Raw genomic sequence first — 15,247 nt, 5'->3', positions numbered from 1 at the left:
GAGAAACTTACCTTCACCCATGAGAATCCAAAACCTGCTAGACTATTTCAAATTTCATTATATGCCAGTAAGTAGAAAGCTTGCTTTGCCCCTTACAATTTTGACAACAGCACTACCTAAACTGTGAGCATTCAGGTGGCTTCAAATAAAGACTTAAGACTGAGGAGGGCAGAAGAGATTCAACATGTTTTAAGGTAAATCATTTTTCCAGTATATCATCACATGAGCATTAAAAAAAAAAAACACCACCACCATCAAAAGAACAGATGAGGCAGCACTTATCTGAAGATTATTACTGTGAGACTCAGGTCAAATTTGCATCTCACTTCCACCAAGCCTTTTTTTTTTCCCTGTTTTCTACTTGCATGCTTGCCAATGAAGTGCAAAAGGTTAAAATTTACCATGATTTTTATTATACCAACTTTTACATAATTACAGATGTAGTCAGAAGCTTTGTACTTCTATGTTTATTGTCCAGCCTAAAACACATATGCAATGATGGCCTAGTACAACCACTGCAAGCACAAAACACCTATATTTCAAGAGGGTTTCACAGGCTGTCGCTCAGTTTCTTCTTTCTTTCCCCAGTTTTGCAACAAAAGTAGTTGAAATGACCACAGACAAAGGAGGACAGCGCTGAGCTGCCTTCCTCAACAGACTCAACCGGGTACCTATGTTTTACCATCATCTTCCCTAAATTATTTAAAAAAAAAAATAAAAAAAATCTAATCTGGTAAATTTCCTCTTACCAGAAAAGTATCATCTAGCCCTGTCCCCCTCCCCCCCCAGCATTAAAGAGGTATACAAAAAAAGTCCTACCCAGCAGGATGAGACTATGGCTTCAAAAAAATTCAATAATTTAAATTTAATTTTAGATCTACAAGTGCTGCCAAGCACCACTTTATTTGTCAACAAAACATTTTGATTATTTGGCAGAACAAAGCAAGCTCCCTCCCTGCTTTCTCCACAGACATATTTGGCACTGGTTAATTTGTATGTCTTTAGACATATGTCAAGGCTGAAGCTGTTTCAAGCTTTAACCCCGCAGAACTTCTCTCTTTTAAGTACTTGTTTTTCTTAAAGCAGTAACAGCAGCAAGTTAAAGCCAAGAAGGGATTCGATCCTGCAACGAAATGGTTAAAAATCAGACTCTGCTGATGTGTGCTTCTCTGATCCATTACATTTCTCGCAAGCTGAGCTAAGAGCTGAGCACCAAGTATCAACTGTAATATGATCCAAGAGTTTATGGAAAAAATAACTGCACATACCAAGCATGCACATTTAATAAGATTTTGTTTCCATTAAAATATTCGAGAAACATGATTTTTAAGACCTGCTTCTCTCTCTGACCGATTTTTAACGTTTCTCCTCCCCCCTCCCCTAAATACACACCTCCTTTCCAAAAACCGAACCCTTAAAAAAAAAAAAAAAAACCAGAAGAAAGAAAAAAGCAGTCCTACTGCAGGGAAGAGAGGCTTGAAAAACAACTTTGATTGGCACTTGGCCTGACCCACAGAGGAAGAAAAACAGTTTTTGGACAAAGAGCGCAAATATTTGAGCTCATTGACTTACAGGCTTTCTCAGCATTTACAAGAACCAACCTGGTGCAAAATGTATCGGGAGAGACTGAATTAAAATAAAACCCAAAACGGCACCGTGTTCATCTTGGGCGCTCAGGCTCTGCGCATTTGCACAGCTCAGCAATTTTAATTCATTTGCACTGGACAAACAAAAAGCACCTCAACTAGTGCTCCCCGTTACGCAGATGTCGAGAGGCGGTGGAAAAGCGATTACGCTCCTCCTGAAGCACAGGGGGTCTGCGCAAGGGAGCGGCTGCTAACCGCAGGGATGGGGTTGAGCGGGCTGGGGGGGGGCAGGGGCTTTTCGGGTGCTTTTCTTCTATTTTTAAAGCTCTGATTTCGGATGCCCCCCGCACAAAGACTTGACGGAGATCGCGGCGATGAGTTCTGCCGGCGAAATACGTGGATAAACTTTCCCAGCGCGGCTGGGCCCCAAGTCAATTCCCCCCCCCCCCATGCCATCGGGGAGGCCAGGTGCCCCCCAAACCCTCGGGGGGGGGAGGGGGGCAGCCCGGGGCAAGTGACAACCCATGCCGGGGGGGGGCAGGCGACCGGGGTGCGGGCCCTGGCAGCCCCCCGCCACACCTGGGGCCGTGTCCCCGCCGCCCCGCAGCCCCCCGCCCCACACCCCCCAGGCACTCCCCTCCTGACAGCCCCCGTACCCCCCCACGCACCGTCCCAGCCGCCCCGCAGCCCCCACCCCGCCGCCCCACAGCCGCCCCCCGCCCCATTTCTCCTCACACCACTGCCGCCCCACCGCCCCGCTCCCCCCCACAGGTCTCCACCTCACCGCCTCCCGCAGCCCCCTCGGCTCCCCCCGCGCCTCCCCCTTCCCCGGTACCTGTCTCGGCACCTTCCGGCAATTGCCGCACACCCGGTACTGGCCGGCGGCGGAGGCGGCGGTGGCGCTGCCCACGGGGCCGGGGCCGAGGCGGTTCATGCTGGCGGGGAGCTGCGGCGCTGGCCGGGCGGGGAAGCGGGGGGGAGGCGGCAGGGTGGCTCCGCGCCGCTCAGCAGCCCGCGCCGCCGGCCGCCCCCATCCTCCAGCCGCGGCCCCAGCACCCCGCTCCGGGCCGCTGCCCCCTGCGCACACCCCTGCGCGCTCCGCCAATCCGCGCGGGCCGCCCCGCCCACCGCCGCCGCGCCCCGCCAATCCCGGAGGCCGCCCGCCGCCGGCCAATGGGCAGAGCGTTCTCCGGCTCCCATCTCCAGGCAGCTTCCGAGCGGGGGCGGGCGAAGAGGCGTGGTCGCCGCCGCCGAGGGGCGGGGCCGGCCGCGTCTCTGGGCAGCGTTCGGGAGGGAGGCGGGGCCGGCGCCTCGGCGCGTGCCTTCTCCCGGCCAATAGGGCGGGCCAGCGGGCTCTATGCAAACGAGGCGCGAGAGGCCCCGCCCCAGGAGCGGGGGGCCGCCGCCCGGCGAGGGCCGTGAGGGAGCGGCGGCCGTGAGGGAGCGGCGGGCGGACCGGCCGCGGCGGCCCCGGCTCCCCCCAGCCCCGGCTCCCCCCAGCCGCCCCGGCCGGTGCTCCCGGCTCTGCTCGGCGGCGCTCCCCTCCGGGACTGTCCCGGGGGAGCCACGTTTGGGGGCGCGGGGCAGGGCAGGGCGAGGGGTCACCGGTGTGATGAGGTGCGGGCCTCAGCCTCCCGCCCCGCCTGGCTGCTGGCCCCGGGGCCGGGCCTCGGCCCAGGCCCAGGCCCAGGCCCAGGCCGTCGTCCCGGGGTATCCCCCTCCCCGGAGCCGCGGATCCGTTAATCGCGGTGGGGGTGCTCGCTGCTGCCGGCCGGCCGAAGGCGTCCGGGGCGGGGGGCTGCCTGCGTGGAGGACGAAGTGCTTTCTGCAAAAGGGCCGGCTCTGAGGCGGCAGCTTGCGCGTGTAGGGACAAGACTGCTCTGCTGCCAGGCAGAATAGGATTAGGTATTTGCTTTAGGGGAAGTTGGGAACGTCTGGAGCGCGCATGCGAGCGTGTGTGTGTTTGCCTCAGGTCGCCGGGATTGTTAGAAATGATGAGTCGGGTTTTCTAGGCTCCATGATAATGCACGGAGATGGAGTGTATAATTAGGACAGAGACAAATCTATAATCTGCAGCCTAGTATAGCTGGGGTATAAACCTCTTCTTTGCATCATAGCATCACTGCAGTTTTCCTTGTTTGTGTGCTCTTTAGCTTTAGATTTTAAATATGCATATATGAGCTTTAACATGCGTGGTCCCACCGATGTCAATAAAAGTTTGTTTATTCAATGTCGAGCATTATATAATTCCTATCTTGAAGGATGTTGGTATAGAAGGATTTGATTTTGTTATGGAAACAGAATGCTATAACCCCATGAAATTTCTAAGAAGATTTGGGGTGTTACATGCATTGTTTTCAAGGTTTCTCCTGGCAAAACAATGGTACATCAGCTGCTTGAGAACTGTGATCTGCTTTGCCTGGGTATACTTTCTATTTTTGCAAAATGAAGCGTTGTGTAATCTAGTCAACTGGCTGGCTAAAAAGGGCACAATGCAATTAGTAATTTACGTCTCTTAAAGGAGTCTAATTGAACCTAGATCTGACTGTCTTTGAAAACTACTGAAAAGTTTCTTAGATCAGGCTTTGCCACCATAAGTAAAACCCCATCCACAGCAACATCCTCCTCCATCCTTCCTTCCCCTTCCATCAGTTTCCAAAGGGATCTTTTCCTTAGGCAGAGCTGCCTGCAGCAGGCGGGCACTCAGTGGATTCTGCTATTGCCAGTCAGTTCAGTGTGGAATGCATCCAAATGTTGCAGTCACAGGCAGCCATACAAAATGCTTGGAGAGGAATAAATGGAAGAGGTTTTTTTCCAAGCAGTGTAGTAGAAATGGCATCCCAACATGAGAAAAGAGTTTGCTTGAGTGCAGCCTGCGTCCGAATCCCACGTGCTGCAGCACGGTGCTATTAAGTGACAAAGGGGAGCCAAACAGGTTGGTTTCCGTCATCTAATCTGAAAGTAATGCTAAAATGTAAGTAAACAACAGGAATGATGTAAATGGCTTTTTATTTCTTGCCGAACTCCATGGTGTTATCTGAAATGAGAAGTTTTAAAAGAAGCAGAAGGGGATTGGAATTATTATAGCCACAAGCAACGGAGAGCTGACTTCAGCTCAAGTAAGATCACTTTGAGTCATGTGCTGTCAAAGTGCCTGGTTCAAAACTCAAACCCATTGGCAAGAATGGTAGCAGGCAAGTTTGAAACACAGATAAGAGAATGATTTCAACTGAGTTACACTTAACATTGGAACATTGGCAAATACTCAGATTTCAATAATAGCATCCATTCATATATTTTGTTTCCGCAGTAGCAAGTACACATGACTGGACATCCTCAGAAATGTGGTTGGGTCCCATTCCTCTGCACTGAAATTATTTCCACCTTGAGTGACAACTTCAGACCTTTAGCAAAGCCCATTAAAACTGGGGAAACTTTTCCACTAGCCAAGTGTGAAAGTTAGGCTGACTTGTAAGGCAGTTTAAAATTTGAGAAATTTGATATCTAGTCTCTGTTCTGCCACAAACTTCTTGTGAAAGGGGGCGGGACATGTTTGCCCAGATGCTTGAAGTATTTGGTTGACTAACCCTCACTTAAACCATAAGCACTTAAGTACCTTTGTGGCTCCCAGTCTTGCCTTTCAGTACTTTAGTATCTGAGAAATGTCAAGAGAAGCAGAAACTGAAAGTGTTTCATTGTTTTTGGAAACAATACAGCAAATGGAAGTTGCCTAAAATCCTTTCCTGCACTCAACAAAAATTCTCTTGGATATCTTTTCTGAAGTTCATTTTTTCCTCTGCATTTTCTTTTTGTAAAGAATTTTAATGCCTAATAGAAATCAGAAGTGTACCGAACAGGGCCAGATGCAGTGCTTGTCCAGTATCAGTATTAGATAATTACAATATCAGAATTTTCAAAACACCTGAACTCTGTCTAGATGCAGTGTTTGGAAATGAACTGTTGGGATCCCCATGGCACTGATCCTGTAAAACGCTATGTATGTGCTCAGCTTACACCATCTGCAGAGTCCTGCTGCCTGCAAAGACTTGTGCCTCTGTGCCTGATTTTAAGCTCTTGGCTTGTTCCATTCTGAGTTAAACATGCACAAGTTCTGCAGAGTAAAAGCCTCTCTTTGTACAAGCTGGCTTTTTGGTGAGCATATCCACATTCTTGAAAGTTCTCCTTGTAAACTTATTTCTCAAAAGAAGTATTGCAAAAAACATTCAGTGCTCCCTTCACAGTTGTCTGGCAGTTTTTATGATCCACTTGCCATCTGCTGCTGTGGATTTCCTTCAGGTTTTGCCCAGTTACTGAGTTGTAAAGGAAAGCAGAATCCTGAAATTAAGAGGTAATTGAGTTACAAGCAGCCTGGCATCTTGACCTGCCTTGAAATTTTAAGAAGGCCATCAATTCTATAGACCCAACCAGTCCTCTCTGCTGAGGTCACCTAGAGAGGCTGCGAGTTTTTGCAGTGTATGGGAAAGGTGGAGATTTCTTTTTCTTGATGATACGGAGCATACTGGCTTGAGACCATTGCATCCTGTCAGAGAGATTACTGACCTGCTGAGACAGAGTTGCACAAGTGGTTACTGGTTTAAACAGATTTTTATCATCAATGATCGTAACTTTTGCAAAGTTTAAAAAACAAACACTATGATGAAAGAACAAGGCAGGAACAAACTTCCAAAGGAAGCAGGGATTTCTCTGCCTCCTGAAATCATCAGATGCATTTTTGGCAGACACATTGCAGCCAGGCGTGGACTGCAGCCCTCGCCATAGGAGTGGATGAGATGTGACGGCCTTTGCTAGAAGGTCAAAGTTCTCCTAATGCCTTATGCAGCCTTCAAGCTAACATGGTTCAAACAGGACAGCTAAGAGACATAGCTCATCCAAACATCAAGCTGCTTTCATCCCCCAGGACGAGCACTTATACCGTGGTTTAACAGCGTGATACCAGCTTTGAACTCCTGCTGGGGCTGCAATATTTCTGCCTGGAATTTCCTGAAGAGAAGGTTGAGCACTGGAAACAATGCATCTCCACTGCCTTCCAGAAAGCATCGCACCCAACAACCATCCGCTGTACAACCAATCTGTGAGAGAGCACAGAGCGATAAGCATCTTCTTATTGCAAGAGCCATAAGAAGATGCTCTGTAGATTGACCGTACAGTGTTGACCATGCTGTGTGCCCTGGAAAAGTCAGCCTAGCTGCAGTGTGCTGTGCAGGCATTACAGGAGCGCTCAGTAAGTCCACACGATGCTTCCCCAAGACGTGCACCTACTGTACAAGCATGCGGTGCTTTTGTTGTTTGTACATTAATGCAACAGATTGATGCTTCCTGAAAAAGTTGGATTGACAAGATCAAGTGCTGTAAAATCAAACTCATTATGCAGTGAATATGTTTGTGATTCATAGACCACCAGCAGCTTGGAGAGAGAGGAAGGGAGGGGGTAGCTGCCACGCAATAGCTCTGTCTGGATTGCTGCAAGACTAGAAATCCCGCATGAAATTAAAAGATCCTCAAGTTTTGCCCAGGAGCAGGAAAAGAAAGCATGCCTGAGCACCCAGCTCTGGAGCTTTACCCACTCTCCCTGTCTGACTGCCGTGATAAAGTGCTATGTGCGTGGTTAGACGAAGTGATTGACACATGTCACATGCCTTACATTTAATGAGTCCATGAATCATTCAGTAAAGCCATACCGAACATGGATACATAGGAAAATAGATGTGGTTTCTCCAGGCTAAAAATCCACCCCATGGCCATTATGTCAAACGAGTGATAGTCCTGCCTTCATTATCATAATTTTTGTTGCAGCATTTTAATATCATTTGCACAGGATTTATATTACTTTGTCAGGGGAAGGAGGGGCAGCAGATAAAGTTTGTGCCCTGAGTGATGTTACGCACACTTTGACACTGCAAAATGACTTCCCATCCTTGCGATTACACATCCTAATTTGCAAAATGAGTGTTCAGATAATTGCGCGAGACAGGGAGATGTGATAGTTTGTGGAATTCTTCCCTGAGGGTGGGGGTGCATGCCTTTTCATTTGCAGCATTTAAACTCTGACTAGATAAAGCACTCAAAATTATGTTTATTGTAAGAAACAATTATGGCCTGGCCCAGGAGAGCTGAGCTCCCTGACCTAATAGGCCTTTTTAATATCTAATTTCTTTGACAGTTAAATAACTCTAAAAAGCATTAAATCACTACCCAACCAAGAAACCTCTTCTATTCTCTCTCTTTATGTTCTTCTGTGGTTTGCATGATAATTTGCTAAATATATTTCAACATGTTGTTTACTTCAGTTCAGCCTTCTGAGACCACACCGGCCAATGCTGCGAGCCTGTAAGTAGGGATCATCTGGAAAAAAATAGGTTATGCTTCGAGTTAATTTTGGAAATATTTTGGCCTGTACAATTTTTGGGAGTGATACAGCAGGGAAATGCATTAATTGAAAAAAAATAATCTGAAAGGCAGGACAAAAGTAGCCTGGTCTTTCTCCCTGGAAAAGAATTACAAGCAATCCTTTGCAATGTATTCATATTAATATTTAAGATAGTCCTACTGAGCAGATTTAACGACAGCAGCAGACTATCTTTGGTGACAGAAATGCGTTTCCCCTCCAGGACTGGAGATGGAGTTCACAGGGCAGACACGGATGCCTGGGGTCGTACCCACGGAGCAGGGACAAGTCTGGGTCTCAGCACCGGCTGCGCAACTGCGACCTGAGACACCAGCCGCAGCACTGGGAAGGATGTGCCCGAAATTTCATCCCTCTCCTAAACATGGGTGCCTGCATCAAAACTGCAGTTATGACATCTCTCTGAGATGTAGGTGTCCCCCAGTGCCGTGGGACTGGGTCTGGGTGGCAAGATTTCCTCGAGAAGACAGAAGTGCTGCTGGCCTTTGGCTGGGAAGTGGGAGCTCCTGCCTTGGCTCCCAGCTACATCGCACATCACTGGCGAATACAGCCTAACCGTGACGCTGCAGGTCGGGCCAGTTAAAAATACCTTGAGCTCTCCTTTTGCAGCCAGGTTACCATGAGGCCAAGAGTTCAAAAGCCAAGGAACCAAAAGAAGGCAAGCAGGAGGCAGCTGGTTCAGATACCTGCTGGTTGGGGAGGTGAACTGAAAACTGGGGTTTTGCTGCCTGTTTCCTTCTACTGCTTTGGCTCAGTTCTGTGCCCGGCCAGTGCGAAGGACACAAATGTCTTTGTCTGGCTGAAAAAACCAAAAATTTCTCAAGCAGCAGAACTTGTCTGTTCATACTTTGCAAGTGAAACACATGGTATGGCATGATGCCACATTAAGGATGGAGCTGATCAGTGAAATTAGCTTCCTGTATTCACTGGCAATGTTATGACTTTCATTATTTTCAAATACAAAATACAAATGCAAAAACCAAATGCAAAACTCAGCAGCTTTTGGGATATGGCACATAATTTAGGTCCATTTCCCATTGAAGCCCCCGAGATATGAACATAAGTATGTTAAAAGATCAGGCTGAATTATGGCACAGTTTTATTCTTTGTTTACAGACAAAGAAGAGCTGAAGTGCTGAAAGATTTGCATCTGTTATGTACTTGGCTTATTTTGATTTAAAAATGTTTTTACCCTGTTTCATTATTTTTCTGATGGTTACACCCTGAGAAAACAGAGTGTTAGTGCAAGCGGGATTTTCTCAGAAGGTTCCACACTTAGAAGCAATTAGGGGTGTGAGTGAAGGCAGTTAGCACATGGGATCTTCCCCAGCAAAACAGGTTAAGTGCTGCAGGCTTGTTTGCATGGCATGTTTCTTCTTTCATCAATCGCCATCTGGATGCTGGGGACATCCCTGGACAGGAGAGGTCCAAAATTTTGAGATTTCGCCTTAAAGGAAGACCCCTGCAGGGGAGCTGGCTGACTGAATCAGCAGCACAGTGTGCTTGTGCGGAGCCATGCAACTCGCTAACCTTGGCACTTCGGCCTCCCTCCCTCCTGCGTGGCCAGGCGGTGCCCGCTGTGATATACCAAAATACAGCAAGCAGGATGGGCCCAGCCATCTGGCCCTGCAGAGCAAGAGAAAAGGAGCAGCATCTTCCCTGGACCAAGACCAGCCAACTCCTTTCTGCTCCCGTCTCCTCTAGCCTGCCTGTCTGCCGCCGGATGGAAACGCATGACTCCCGCGTGTAGATTTTCCTTTGAAGACTCTCTGACCTATTTCAGCCTGGCTTTGCAGTAGGCACGAGCTCTACTCATAACGTCAGGAGAGGGGAAAGGGAGGGTCAGTCTAGAAGGGAAAAAAAAGGGTGTGAGCGATGCACCTTGCTCTGCTGGTGAAGCCCTGGCAGTCACAGCTTCAGCGCTGGAGCCCCCCGAGCTGGAAGTGGCAGAACCCGACTCCTGCTTGGGCAAATAAATGAATAATAACAGGGGTCATTGCATCTTGCTCTGCTAACTGCCAGATTCATCTGGTATAAGTGAACCGCAGGCACACAGACCTGACTATTTACTATCACCACTGAAGCATTTATATTGGTGAAGATTCAGGAGAATGCTGGACAGCAGAGGCAGAGAAATGACTTTTATAGGCAGAGCGATGCCTTTGTACAGCACAGGAGCATGATCTGAGTTGGAAAACATAAAAGGATTGTATTTCCACAGCAAGGTCATGTCTTACGAATTTTATTCATCCTCATTTCTATTAAAATGTCCTTTTACAGGGAGAAATGACTTCTTTTAGTCGTGTTGTATTGCTTTTGAAACTTAACCTTCCTTTAGCTGGGCTCTATAAATCACTGGAAATCATGGATTTTCTTGTAAACAGACTGCAGATCAGCTTACTTCTTTGTATTATTTGGCTCCCTCATTTCAGGAACAGTATGGGCCAAATTCTTCCCTGGCATAACTCCAGTCCTAGTACTCCTATTCTGAGAATGCTGGGCCAAATTCCCGCTCACTGTTTTGTCGATATATGTCCAGAGCCACTCTGCTGTAATCACTGGAGTTACATATCATTAACACTAATGTACTGCTGAGCAGAATGTAGCCCTCTATAAATATCACTTTGGTCAAGGGAAGTAAGGAAAATAATGCTGAATGTGGCCTTAAGCATATTACTTACTCTGTTGAAAGATCATTCTCTCTTGGCTTAACTTATTTCAAGCATGACAGTCCGGGAAAAAAGTATATCTGTGAGTGAAATGAGATTCAATAAGAGTCAATAAGACCCACTGTATTGTGGTATTAATAAATGTTTATTTGCGCTGAAGCATGCTAAACCTCAAAGGCTGGATATAAATATCAATGTCTATTGAATTTCAGGAAGAGATGGCTGGTGGTAACCATGCTCGATGTTGTTCTGCAATACGTAATCTGTGTTTACACAGGGGCTATTCATAGGCACGTTCCTGTTGGTAGGCAGAGAATTTGTCTCTTCCTAGTCAGTTTATGAGAAGTGAATTTCTCCCCTTACTTCCTTGACAGGATCATTAGTTTCCCTTTGAGTAAAGTAGCAGTGATGTGCTACCATGCAAGTAAAGTGTAAGCTGAAAGCGCTGGAGAAAGAATGCCAAGAAGTCTGCCATGGGATGAGGGTAGTGCTTGGTTAAAGGCAAAGGGGGTCCTGGTGCCTCAAGCAAGCTCCTGCAGCTGGTGGGCAAAGCATTCCCCACGCGGACTGGGGACTCTCCGAACCTCTGCAGTGACTTCTCCCTGTGATAAAACATGGCATGCATGCATTTAATCAAAAAACATGTCATAAGTGGTGGCGACAAGTCATACTGCAACAGAAGGATGTGGTTTATAAGCGATGTCTGTAATATGACTAAGCTAGGGGAGGCAGAAGAAAGTGACTGGTAACTGTTTCTCAGTGTGGTGAACAACTTGCGACTGTGCCAGGTAATTTTGTCAGTTGTGTTCTGAGCTGCCATGTGCAGCTGTTGTTAAAGCATCGCCAACTTGTTTGGCTATGGGTGGGAGAGAGGGGCACAAGTGAATAAATCATGCCTTCGGGTTTGCAGACTTGTAGCTGTCTGCTCCAAAGCAGAGAAACTGACATTTAATCTGAAAAATACTGGACAAAATAGTTGGTGTCTGGTAAAAAAAAAATTGACGCATGTACTTTCTGCAGCATGTTTTCCTTTTGCTCACTGGGATGATGGACGTGAGAGATTATTCAGAAACAAGAAGAGATGCTGGTCGGCTGCTGTGGAGGCACCTGTCTTGGGTGGGCATCATGGCAGCAATGAAAATCCTCAGTGCTAAAAATAGTTATCTTCCCAAGCTGCCTGGTACCCAAACCCCAGTCTCCACTGTCTCTGAGTGCTGAGGCTCACTCTCAAAACAAGGCACCGGGGGCTGGGATAGCTGACTGCTGTCTTCTGGGGCTGCCACAGACTTTTTGTGTCTTCTTTGGTGTGAGAGTTATTCTCTAGAGACACGATGCTCACTGGCATCCAGCTTCATCATGAAAAGCAGCCAGGATCTGCAATTCTGTGAAACTGGATTCTCCTTTCCCACACCTGGAATTGCTTTGGAGGTCTTTAAGCTTTATTAGTTATAAAGGACAGCATGAGGCACTGGAGAATCAGACCCCATCTGCCTCCGGATACTCCCTTTCAAGGCTTCCTGAGGTACATGGAGATCCACTCATGCAAGGTGCTGAAGGGTGAAAATAAAAGTCCAGAAAGAGCAGTTATCGGTGGAGTTATCAAAGAACAGTGCCTACACTTGATAAGCTGCAGAGAAAGTAAGGCAGGAAAGTACTGAAACTGAAGACAAAGCTGATGTGGCTGCTGAGCTCTTGATAATGGCATCAATGAGAACTGCTCAACAGATCATGCACAGCGTATCTGAAGTTAACTGAGTGACAGACGGAAATAAATTTTATTCTTCTCACCAAGAAAGGCAGTGTGATAGTTTTAGCGTGATCTCATTTTTTTCTGCTATCAACACTTTCCTGCAGTTCATGCTAAAGTGATTAGCCAAGGCAGGGTTTCCTAGGAGAGCTACAAGGCCTGGTAGGACAATAGCCATCTAATCAGCTGCCACTGGTTAGTGCAGAGGAAAAGCTGAGCAGCAGATTTTTCCTCCCCCTCAGTACCATGGTTGCATCCATCCCTGAAAGCTGGTGTGCCATCAAAAGAGAATACTTCTTGTCTTGGGTAAACCAAGGCATGGCCATAGCCTGTGTCCAGACCTCCAAGCTTGTGTTCCCTGGAGCTTGTACTGACAGACAGGACAGTCGTGTGCTGGAGCTGGTCCATAAGCAGAGCCAGTTAGCTTCCCCGACGCTGGGCTGAATGTCTATCCCTCTTCCAGCCCCCGAGCAGAGCTGGTGAACAGCACCATGGGCCTCCAGCCCATTGCATGGTGCTGCTGTTCAGCAGACAGCCTTCCCTGGAAGGACAAAAAGCTGCCTGAGAAGAGCCCATAGGAAGGCAGCTAGGGCCTGGGTCTCTGAGTTATCTTAAATATCTTGCCTAATTGCTGCAAAATTTCCAGGGGGCTTGGAGTTAAGGCAATCTATTCTGATACCAGGCTTCCCATGGGCACTGCACCTGGACGCCGGCTGTCGGGCGCTTTACTGGTCTGCAAAGTTCACATTTGGACCTGAACACACCCACAGTGCGGCAATGGTGTGACGGGGGTTTCCAGCCCAGACTCCCATGTGCTGCAGCTGAAATGTGATAGCTGAAATAAAAAATGGACCTACTCGGTGCAACAGCATTACGGACATGCGGTGGGCTTGCAATTTTTCCACTCGGTCTCTTGCAGAAGTATTAACACGCTTTGCTCTTCATCTTTTAAGAAGATGGTAGAAATGCATGCTGCGGGCTCTTTACACCACTGAAGGCATTGGCAAGGGACTGGGGTTTGCTGAAGAGCTATTCAAAGCTGCTGGCTGAAGTTAGATGGATGTTCACGGTATAATGAAACCCAAAGGTGGCGTGCATCTGGCAGAATATCCTGAGCAGCACCAAAAGACTTGCATTAGCTCTTGCATAAATATGCATTAGAGGTGAGAAATCCCTGAATATTTGTGTTTAATGCTTTCCTTTGCACTTCTGTTATGCCTCTTGCCCGTGAAGATCGATGGGAGACTTGCAGTCTAGAGTGGCTAGCAACTTTTCTCTTAGATTAAGAAGCAAAAAAGTGGAAAACAAGTAGACCCTCCAGAGGTGAGGACAGGCTCTCTGCCATCGCAGGCAGTATTCAAATGACACTGCAATCAAAACCGTACTTCACAGCAAGTGAGGTCGCAGCAGTGAATTTGAATGAAACTGCAGGAAGAGCTGGGCATTTTAAACAAACCCTGCGCCATTTCTAGGTCTCCTGTGGCTTATTTGTATGTCCCCTGCTCCAAAGTTTCCCCATGGCCAGAGGCTGCAGCGCCGTGGAGCAAGAGTCCCGCTGGTAATTGCAGAGGTCAGGCGAGTGCAAGGGTTTTGGCTTCTGGCTGGCGAAAATGGGACTTTCAAGCCGCAGATGAGAAACAGCGATACTGAAACTTCATCTGAGACAATCGCTACCAGGAAGATGAAACCAGCAGTTAAGGGTGTCGGCATGAAACGAAGCAGCCAGTCAAAGAAGCACGTTGGCTTCAGGCACCTATGAACAAAAGGCCGTTTCATGAAGATGATGCCTTGGGAACAGTGCTGGTGGGGGGAGGAGGGCAGAAATCAAAGAGCGGGCAAAAAATAAGGTGGCTGGATATCAGTGGACAGGGTGACTCCAAAGGCCGCCAGTCCTCCCAGCTGAGATGAATGGTTTCTTTCTATTTACGTAGATCCCTATGCAGAAAAACTTTATAAGTATGATCTAAGCAGTCACAGACATTTTGGCGCCTGGGTTGTTCCCTCCTCCCACTCTGACAAGCCGGGCTTGACCCGGGTGGTGAAACGCATCCCGCAAGCTCTGCGCGTTGCACCCCACGCCATGCCGAGCCCCGTGCGCAGCACGGGCTGCCCTTCGCCTGCCATTTTGTACCCGGGCTCTCCTGAGGGGCTGCCTGCAACGGGGTGACCCCATCACTTGGAGGGAGGGTATGAGGGTATCACCCTGCTCTGCCAGTGCTGCAGACCTCGACCATATCCCACACCCTTTACCATGCATCTCCTCATGCATTTTGCTTTGAATTCAACAAAGCCAGCAGAGCCTCAGCTGCCGTCCCAAGTTGAGCGTTTGCTGAAGTGCTCTGCGAGCAGCCAACTGAGTCATAAGCCGATCTAGCAGTTCCTACTCAAAGGCTGCTGTCTCTGCCCTTGTGGAAAATGCATTTATTGTTTTGGTTTTTTGCTTCTTTGTGCTAAGGTTCAAGCAGTGCTTTACTTGTTATTGCATGTAATGGTTTGTACGTGGCTCACCAGCCCAGCGAGATCTGATGCTAAGATACAGGCAGCGCCGGGATGGAGCAGGTACCCTTGGTGGAGCACAGCACAGCGGCTGGAGATGCACTGTGCATCCCCCCAGCATCAGATAAACTGGGAAACTCATAAACTACCAAGGTAGGATGGATCTGAGCGTAAAGCCACTGAAATGAGCGATTTGACTTTCTTACCTCAAGGCTGAATTTATCAAATTGTTTTTAAGGTAACAACAAGCTTTTCTCCCTGCAGTCTCAGGGCGTCCTATGCAGGTGGGTGAGATCGGAGGAGGGTCTCATCTCCTCTCTCTCAC

At 48.1% G+C, this 15,247-nt stretch overlaps 1 protein-coding gene across 4 annotated transcripts in view; it reads right to left on the bottom strand.

The window, feature by feature from the left end:
* Positions 1 to 2,657, bottom strand: part of SESN3 (sestrin 3) — a 44,852-nt gene extending 42,195 nt beyond the window's left edge. For 2 of the 4 annotated variants that reach the window (XM_069808356.1, XM_069808357.1), the window contains exon 1: positions 2,422 to 2,657. In XM_069808356.1, the coding sequence (XP_069664457.1) occupies positions 2,422 to 2,520 (99 nt within the window). In that variant the 5' untranslated portion in view covers positions 2,521 to 2,657. The remainder of the gene's footprint in view (positions 1 to 2,421) is intronic. The other 2 variants (XM_069808358.1, XM_069808359.1) reach the window with 2 other exon arrangements.
* Positions 2,658 to 15,247: the final 12,590 nt, after the last annotated feature.

This window comes from Haliaeetus albicilla, chromosome 20, assembly GCF_947461875.1.
Source record: "Haliaeetus albicilla chromosome 20, bHalAlb1.1, whole genome shotgun sequence".
Classification (NCBI taxonomy): Eukaryota; Metazoa; Chordata; class Aves; order Accipitriformes; family Accipitridae; genus Haliaeetus; species Haliaeetus albicilla.
This window is presented reverse-complemented; position numbering and strand designations above follow the sequence as displayed.